Below are 9,981 nucleotides of genomic sequence, written 5' to 3'. Positions count from 1 at the left end.
AAAAGCTGAGTCACTGTTTTGAGTTAAATCGATTGGCAAATCGATTGACATCAAAAACCTGAGCCACTGTTTTGAAAACAATCGATTGGCAAATCGATTGAAATAAACTTTTTGAAAACACAGTGAACTCTGAGATTGTGACCAAATCGACTCCGTGGTTTTATACATCGACTCTGAAGTTTGGCAAATCGATTGAGTAATCGATTGAAAATAGTTTTATTAAAACAGTTTCCCAGAAATCGATTAGGCAATCGATTTATACAGGTCTGGACATGTTCTGCTGAAAAGTGTTGTTTTAAAGAATCGATTGGTAAATCGATTAGCTTGTATAGTTTCAAGATTAAAGAAAAACAAGACTCGCGATAATCGATTGGCAAATCGATTTAGCACCTTTTATAACTTTACAAAATCGATTGGGCAATCGATTTGGTAGTTGGTTTTTCAGAAACTATATAAACTGTCTTTCAATCTTTATTCAAATAACAATTCATAACTTTCATAATTTCTCATAGTGCTCTTAACGGTTCATAACAACCAACTAACAACTTCATAATTGTGATTACAGATCTCAATACGTTTTGTTGACAATCTAAGAGAAATGATAATGTGCTCATGAACAAGCCTTGAATATCCAGATTCGTGAGGAGCAACATTCATAAAGATTGAAGACTCTTTTGTTTTACATCTTTTATTCATTCTGTAATAAATCTTTGAAAGGAATAGAACGCAAGAAAAGCCAGCTTGAAACTGGTGACTACTTTCTTGGTTGAGAGGGCTTAACAAGAAAGAGTTGTACTTTGATTCTGTGATAGGCTGCTGAGTGTCTACAAGGATCATAGGGTATTCAATAGGAAAGACATAATTAGAGATTGATAGGTTTCAGGGAGGAAACTGGAAAATCTTTGTAATTGATTCTTTCTATTGAAGGAGAAGAAAATCTGAAATCCGATTGGATTTTCAGGACTGGACGTAGGTTGTCGTTGAACAACCGAACCAGGATAAATCTCTGTGTCTTCTTCTCTCTCTCTCTCTCTCTCTCTCTTTAATTTTCTATATTGCTAACTTTGCATGCCTCAAAATTTAAATTCCGCTGTGCACTTGATGCTGATTAATTTTGTAACGAAAACTGATATATTTTCTGTTATTGCGAGGTCACTGATATCAACACATGAGTCATACAATTGAAATAGACACCCATACAATTGAAATTGACACCCAAGAATAGCAACGAGTAACCTACAATAGCAATAAGTAACCTATAATTGAACTTGATTATCAACATTAATAATCTAGGCTATTCTTTTTAGCATTTTGGTGGAAAAATGATAATTATTTTAGGATAGTGAATTTGATAATTATTTTAGGATAGTGAATTTGATGGTTGTTACTAGGATAGTGAATTTGCTGGTTGTTGTTGGAACACGAATATACAACTCATCGTAGCACTAAACATGCATTCTTTATTCTAATTTTTAGTAATAATATACCTAGAATAGGATTGAGTTATATTACTGAACATATGTTTTGAAATTCATGTGCATATAAATAATTCATTTTATTTTAGCTATAATTAAAAGTGATTTATCGCATCAATTTAAATAAATATTATCAATTTCGTTACATATATGTTATTGGATTTTATATTATTTTAATTAAAATTATACATTATTTTATTCTATTATATTTAGAAGTATGTTTTGCAGCAAAAATAATTGTCCTCTGTATTATTAAAAGTAGCAAACTTGTTACATTAGGATGAATTTAACATGACTTAATCCAATCGAGTATCTAAATCAATGGATGTTAAAATCTTGTGTAACATAAAAAATGATTACGTGATACTCTTTACCTTAAAAAAAATATTTGAAAGTTTATTTTTTTATTTTTTTAGAATTTCATTATTTAAAAATAAAATTTAAAATAAAAAGTTAATATTATTTTGGGGATTAGGGTGTCACAATTAGGATGGCAAATTACTTAAAAAGGTCAAAATAGTTCCTAAAAGTAGCCACAGCTATTGAGGGTCCGCTGGATGGACTTGATAGTAGGGATTATAGATGGCAATAGGGCGGGGCGGAGACAGTTTTAAGCATTACCAACCCCGCACCCGCAACTCCAATACCGCCCTCGCACCCGCATCCGTCGGGGGTGACTTTTTAACATCCACCCCGCACCCAACGGGGACGGGTTTCCCCGCCCCGCATCTGCCCTCACACCAAAAATTGGAATTTTTTTATTCGTAGCATAAAAAATCAATAATTTGACTAAATAGTAACATTCATAAGTTCTAAAATTACAATAATCAAAATAATAAAATCACAATATCTATCAATCAAAACAGTAAAAAGTTCCAAATCATCAAAACAAAAAGGTTCTAAATAAGCATTTTCTAACGATCATCTTGATCTTTAAGGCGGGAATTGGAAAGTGAATTAATACCACTGATCAACAATTCACCTATATTAAAATATAAAAGTTAAATATTAACATTTAACATGACAAATTTAAATCAAACAATGTAGAGAATAGAATACCTTCACCGTCAAACTCTATTTCATTGAGTAAAATAGCATTTTCATTATCCACTTTAGAATTTGAATCACCTATCAATATCAACATAGTACAATATAAACAACAATAATTTAAGATATACAAAATTATTAACTATTTCAAATATATTAAAATTTAAATGAATAATTTAAAACAAATACCAGTCTTCTCAGCACTTCATAACCAACTTCTCGCACACATCAAGGCCTCTAAAGTAGTCCAATGAAGTCGGCTTCGATGAGGGCTTAAGATATGTCCGCCGGTACTGAATGCAGATTCAGAAGCTACAGTAGAAACAGGAATTGCCAATACATCCTTTCCAATGGTTTGAAGTGTTGGATACTTAACACCATTCAACTTCCACCACAAAAAAATATCAAAATCAGGACATCTTGGCAAAACTTCCTCCTCTAAATAAACATCCAACTATGTTTTGACAAATGAAGTTCTAGCTCATTTTTTTTCCTGACATACAAATCATAGTCTTCTAAACCATCATCCTCAACATTACTAAAGTGGACATCCAACATTTGAGAATCACTACTAGAACCATTATTCATTTTCAATTGATATTCATAAAGCAAATCATAACACAACTGTCGAATCAACTTAACTTGGTCATTAGCATCATTCCCATACAACTTAACATAATAATATTCAAGCAACTCTATTTTGTACCTAGGATCCAAAACAGCAGCAACTCCCATTATTTCATGAACCATATTCCAATATTTTTCAAATTTTCCCATGCCATTTTTTTTATCAATGCATCAGAGGATTTAATCCACTCATTTATTGCAATTTTGATCATACAAATCTTAGGATAATATTGATTGGAAGTTGGATAATTAGTGCTAGAGAACACTTCAGTGATAGAATTGAACAATTTCCTTCCTTTTAGGTGTTGCAGTCCAATATGCAACACTATCTCGAATCCTCTCCACTCCATCTTTCACAACTTCTAACCCATCCTTTAACAATGTATTCAATTGAAACTTATCCTTAATTTTTTCAATCATTGCATCATTAGTGCTAAAATTATCTAAAGTGATAGTGGAAAATTTTGTATCAATATTCCAATCCATCAAACATTCAACCAATGCATTACAAAGTCTTTCACTTGTATGAGGGGTAGGAACATAAATAAACCTAATATAAGAAGATTCACATTCAATGACTAATATAAATAATATTCAATCAAACTAGTATTATAAGAAATTATAATTACCTCAAAATTTGACTTTGTAGATCACAATTTTCATCAATGTAATGAGCAGTGACAGCCATATACCCTTTTTTTTTATTGCTCGCAGTCCACATGTCAGAAGTAATGGCCACTCTTTGTGGGAGAGTTTCTAACAACTTCAAAATTGTGGTTTTCTCAACTTCATACACTTTGAATATCTCTTTTTTATAGTATTTCTACAAGGAACTTTGAATATCTATTTTACGATCTTCGGGTATTTCATCTGTAATATTATCATTTGTCTCATCGTGTGGTGTTTGCACAGTTCCATTTGGTGTAGAAACATTAACTAACGGATTACAACTTTCATTTATAGTTGGTTGATGTGAACTTTCTTCGGAAGTAAGTTGACATGGTAGTGGTTGAGATGATGTGCCTTCAATTTCCATTTATATATTCTGTAAAGTTGCACATAAAACAAATTAAATTCATAAATAAGTTATACATTCACTCACACACACATATATTTCTTAAAAAATTAAACTATTACATTTTTACATTAGTTTTGGATAAACAAACATAACTTCGTAGTTTCCAACACGCAACTTCTATTTTTGTCATTGCGTGTTTTTGTTAATTTTTTATTTATTAATTCCAGTCTAGTGTTATTTATAGATGAGTACATCAACAATATCTAGACGGAGAAAACAAAGTTACTACAAATATTTTTTCCTTCTTATGTTTTGGAGTATATATGCTGCTTAGATATTCATCAAATAAATAGACATTATTTTTATAGACATCCTATGTTCTGTTTGAATTAAGTTTAGAGTGGGAGAAGTTTAGTTTGTTCATGTTTTGGCTCCAAAAAGATAAGATTTTGATTAAGGGATTACTATAATTTAGTCTAGTTGGGTTACATTTTCATAAACAACAACAACAAAATCATTGGAAACTTCAAGATTGTATTCATTATTGGGGTAGCATTATAGGTGTGATTAGTAATGCATATTCAAATGGATCTGTTCAGAATTGCCACAGTGGTTTAGAGGAGAAGCTCGACGAACTTTGGGGTCTTCTAAGTCTGATGGTGATCCTTTGAGGATTGTTAGTGTTGGAGCTGGAGCTTGGGGGAGTGTTTTTACAGCCTTGTTACAAGACACTTATGATCAATTTTGCGACAAAGTACAAATCAGGATATGGAGAAGGCCATTAAGGACAGTTGATAGAGCCACTTCTGAGCATCTGTTTGAAGTTATTAATTTCTAAGACAGATAGTGAAAAATTTTTTATATACATTTATTTCATTAAATTACATCATTGTACCATTTAGCAAGAAAATATGCAGAAAAATATCCAGATTTCAGCAAGAAAATAATAAGAAAATATGCAGAAAAATCTCAAAACTAATACACAAAAATGAAACCGAACTAGAAATTAAACAAAAAAAACTGAAAACAAAAATGCATCAAAATGTAGAAAATTTGAAAACGAACCTTAAAATTATAGCGGCGAAGAGAATAAGAGGCGACACACCAAGGATGACGAAGACGGCGCACGGAGAGGAGGGGGGACGACCGAGACAAAAAAAGTGAGGGTGGAGGTGGACGGTGGCAACAAGCTAGGAAAAAGAATGAAGATTGATAAAATTAGGGTTTTGTTACTGTTTTAAGAGATATGAGGGTATTTAAGTAATTCGGGTGGGTGCGGGTGCGGGGCGGATTTGATGAAACCTGCCCCCGCACCCGCCTTAAACTTTGTAAAACGGGGAAAATCTGCACCCGCATCCATTAAAAACGGTTTTTCCCCGTTAAATGCGGGGCGGATGCGGGGCGGTTCGGGTTCAAATGTCATGCCTAGTAGGGATGTGCAAAAATATTGGTTTTGAGGCCCAAATCCAAAACAGAATTTAAAACCATTTTAAATATCCAGTTAAAACAATATGGATATAAACTGGTTGGATAACCACCCAGATTTAATTTTTGGATTTGGATTTAAACCGTATTTTAACCACCCAACTCTCAAATTCCAATCCCAGAACCCTAAATCCCCAAAACTCTCAAAACCGTTTTTCGGCAGCGTTTTTCGGCAGCGTTTTTCGGCAGCGTTTTTCGGCAATCCTTCATTCCGGCTAACCGAAATTCGATCTTTGAAGCACTGTCCTTCCTTATTTCTCAAACGTTTAGCTCAGGTTCGTTTCTATTCATCTTTACTAATTTTTTCTCTTATTTATTCTTCTTAGTTTCTTCAGAGAATCGTCCATGGCAAATCGCCATGGCATGGAGAAACTCGTTGGAGACGCTAATAACACGCATGGAACAAATAGAATGCGGTTTGAAATCGATATTTCTCACGCTTACCGAAAGACTCGCACATGCGGAGGGTGTTTTCGTTAAGATAATAAAGGGAACGTGGAGATAATAAAGGGAAAGTTATTTTGGGTGGTGACATGGATGTTTATTTTGAAGAGTTTGTTAGTGTTTTGGTTTATGCTAATAGATTAAGGAGAAGTGTTCTTGAAGAATGTTTCTTAGTTTCTTAGTGATGCTAATGTTTATCAAGCTGCTTTTTTTCTTGAAGGATTAGCTCAGTTTCTTATTGGTTTTAGGGATCATCATTTGGTGTTTGCTGTTCAACATTGCAAGAATGTTTCTTTTGAGGGGAAAGATAAAGAGTTTTGTCGTTTTAGATGTCATTGATGGAAGAAAATAATTAATTTTGCTATTACAATGTTTAATCCCTTTTCTTTTATTGTTGTTTTGGTTGGTATATAATATTGTAATGTGTATGATAGAGTGTGAAATTGAAGTGGAGTTGTTTCAAGTGAGTTTAGAGAGATGAATATTGAGATGGCACAGTTTTTGTTTGTGATATATAGTTGCATATAGGAGAGCGATTTGAATTAATATAGTGTTTAGGATGTAGCAGAGTTGCAGATGTATCATTTCTAGTATAAATATTTTTTGAATGTCTTATTTTCTTTGTGTTCAAGTTGATAATTTGATGTTAATTATTTTATTTTATTTTTGTTTTTGAGTAGGAATTGATACCATAGCATTTTGCAAGGATTTATATATAGTCTAGTTTTTGACATGAAAAGAACTTCACATGATCTCATTTCCTTAGTTAATTTATATACCTATAAGAAGTAGATATGATTAGATATGAACAAATTTTAGCTAAAAAACAAGTTGGTATGGGTGAAATTTACCTTGGGATGAGAAAGTAGTAGTAGCGTTCATGCAATAGTTTGATTCATAAAATGAAGCATGTTAGTTCTTTGTACCTTGAACATTAGTTTGGATGATGCATGTGGATTTGTACCTTGAACATTTTAAGTTCATTAACTATCTTCATTATTATTGCAGCAACCTGTAACGTTACATCAAGATAGGTGGTCAATCTGAGACTGTAGATTTGTTTGTTTCTCCTCCACCAATTGTCCCGAACACAACTACCATGTTACCACCTTGAACCAAAGGTCATAAAAACCAATCTTTTGTTTGGAATAATTTCAAAGTAGATCCTAACTTGGATTGGACATCTATTTGCAACCATTGTAGTAGGAAGCTCAAGTGTGATAATGGGACGAGTTCGATGATACAACATTCAATGGGATGTAAGAAAAATCCCAATAGAGAATTTAACAAGAGGAAGAGAACACTGGATGCAATGAATGTTGAAGGTCATACTATTTCTTCCCCTTCAGCCTAGGCTTGATCAAGAAAAATTATGATATTTACTCGTGAAGATTTTTACAGACATGGAATTGCCTTTTCGACAAGTGGAGCATCCAGATTTTCAAGAATTTGTAAGTGGCTTAAACCCAAAATTCAATCTTATATCACACACTACACTTGCATGTGATACCTTGTTGTTATGGGATATAGAAAAGTTAAAATTATCTATCAAATATTTGTCTTATATGTGTCACTGCTCAGACAATAATTGGAACTTGCAAAATAAGTTTCTAACATTTTGCCAAGTCCCAAGTCACACACAGATGTTATGACAAACACAATTGATGCGTGCTTGACTGATTGGAGGCTGAATCGTGTTTTGACTGTGACACTTGACAATGCATCATCAAATGATCTTGGAATCAAACAATTGAAGAAAAGAATAATGTCTTGTAACAACTTAGTTTTTAATGGAGAGTACATGCATATGCGTTGTTGTGCGCACATCTTAAATATCATTGTTAGTGAGGGATTGAGTGATTTAGATATGTCAATTTTAAGACTTCGTGCTACTGTGAAATATGTTAGGTCTTCTCCTCGTAGGTTTGCGAAATTTAAAGCATTTGTAGAACGGTCAAACTCTGAATACAAAGGTCTTGTTTGTCTTGATGTGGAAACTAGGTGGAACTCAATATATTTAATGTTAGACTCGGCTTTAAAGCATCGAAAGGCATTTGAAGTGCTTGAAATTCATGATCCCAAGTATTCTGAGGAACTACTTAAGGGGAAGGGGAAAGGTGTGCCTACCAGTTTCGATTGGGCGAAAGCACAACCAATTATGCCATTTTTAAAAATGTTTTACGATGCTACCTTACGAATATCTGGTTCCTCTTATGTTGCCTCTAATATGTATATGTTAGAAGTTTTTGGAATAGGTGAAAAGATACTTAAAATGTGCAACTCCAAGGATATGTGCTTAAAAGTAATGGCTGATAGGATGAAAACAAAGTATGACAAATATTGGGGAAAATTTGAAAATTTGAATATGTTGTTGATTTCTTCTATCTTAGACCCCAGGAACAAATTAAAGTTTGTCAATTGGTTGATCACTCAGAACTTTAATTCATTTGATGCAACCAAATTAAAAGATTTGTTGAAAACCTGTTTGGATGAACTAATTATAGAGTATAATGGTGTTGGAGAAGGATTCCAAAGTGAATCACAAATCAGTTGAATATGATTTAAGTGGTAAGGAACATCTTTATAGTTATAATAGATTTTTAATGAGCATCGGTTTGTCCTCTATTGAAAGAATCTTTAGAGAGTCGATCATCTACCAACTTGGAAGAATCTTTAGAGAGTCGATCATCTACCAACTTTGATGTTTTAAACTGGTGGAGGTTAAACTCAAGGCGTTTTCTAATTCTTGCAAAGATAGCCAAAGACTTGCTTGCCATACCTATCTCCACAGTTGCCTATGAGTCTACTTAGTACTGGAGGACGAGTGATTGACGAATACCGTAGTTGTCTCACACCTCAAACATTTGAAGCTCTAGTATGTAATGTTAGTTGGCTTAAAGGATTGTGTAAATCCTCTTCAATAAGTGATTCAATTTTAGTTGAGGATTTCAAGGAGCTTGAGATTTTAGAGGAATGTAAGATTGTATATGCTTTAATAGTTGAATATAAGTTAAGAATTGTTAAATTATGATTTGATAAGTAACTGTTTTTTTTTTTTTTTCCTTCAGAAATAACTTCTATGGAATTTGGTGGTGCTTGTCTGGTTCATGTTTCTCTTGGTGAAGATTGAGAATTGACAAAAATGGGACTCTGACATTGAATAAGCTTTCTGTTGATAAAAACTTGATTGGGGTTTTTGCAAAGGGTGTAGAGAAGGGCTTTTAGGACTGAAAATTAGGACGCATAAGCTTACATTAAATTACATGTGGGGTATGAATTAAATTTAAATTACATTAAATTTGAAGTGATTAGGGAAATTGACGAGAATGAAAATTTCAACTTGGATGCAGAGGATGCAAAGTTGGGATTTTTGAATTTCAATTTGAAGCCCCTGTTGCTGCTCCTGGTATGTTTCTTTATGTAACTCATTCTGACTTTTTTCATTTAAATCTGAATACTTTATGCAATTTACAAATATTTGGTTTTGAAATTTTTTTATTGAATTTAGTTACAAATTGAAAATGGGATTATATATATATGCTTGATTGATATGGCCCCAAAATAGTGAGTAATATATCCAATTTTTCTGTATTTATATCATATATGTTGCAATGCTCAATTTTTCGTACAGTTTTAAATAAATCGTTACACTTGGTTGTGTCCTTTGTAGTTCATGTGTTCTTCAGACGTTTTCAGATGCCTAGTATCAATTCAGTTTAAAGAATTTCAATATTTTAAACTTAATTAGTTGTGGCCTTGTCAATTATTTTTAATTTTGTTAATAATTCATTGTGTTGTGTTTGAAAAGTCTTGAACCAATTTGATCGTAGGAGTTAGATTTTATCATAATTCGTTTCTCTAATTTGAATCATTATAATATATATA

The 9,981-nt window shown here is 32.7% G+C and overlaps 1 protein-coding gene across 1 annotated transcript; it reads left to right on the top strand.

Annotated features, from left to right (window-relative positions):
* Positions 1-7,744: 7,744 nt before the first annotated feature.
* Positions 7,745-8,650, top strand: LOC105851620 (zinc finger BED domain-containing protein RICESLEEPER 2-like). The gene has a single exon (XM_012712922.1). The coding sequence runs from the start codon at positions 7,745-7,747 to the stop codon at positions 8,648-8,650; it is 906 nt and encodes a 301-aa protein (XP_012568376.1).
* Positions 8,651-9,981: the final 1,331 nt, after the last annotated feature.

The sequence above is a fragment of the Cicer arietinum genome, chromosome 2 (genome assembly GCF_000331145.2).
Source record: "Cicer arietinum cultivar CDC Frontier isolate Library 1 chromosome 2, Cicar.CDCFrontier_v2.0, whole genome shotgun sequence".
Classification (NCBI taxonomy): Eukaryota; Viridiplantae; Streptophyta; class Magnoliopsida; order Fabales; family Fabaceae; genus Cicer; species Cicer arietinum.
The sequence above is the reverse complement of the archived record's forward strand: the minus strand, read 5'-3'. Positions and strand labels throughout refer to the sequence as shown.

Coding starts and splice junctions, on each gene's coding strand:
- LOC105851620 (XM_012712922.1), top strand. CDS start 7,745: ATGACAAACACAATTGATGCGTGCTTGACTGATTGGAGGCTGAATCGT.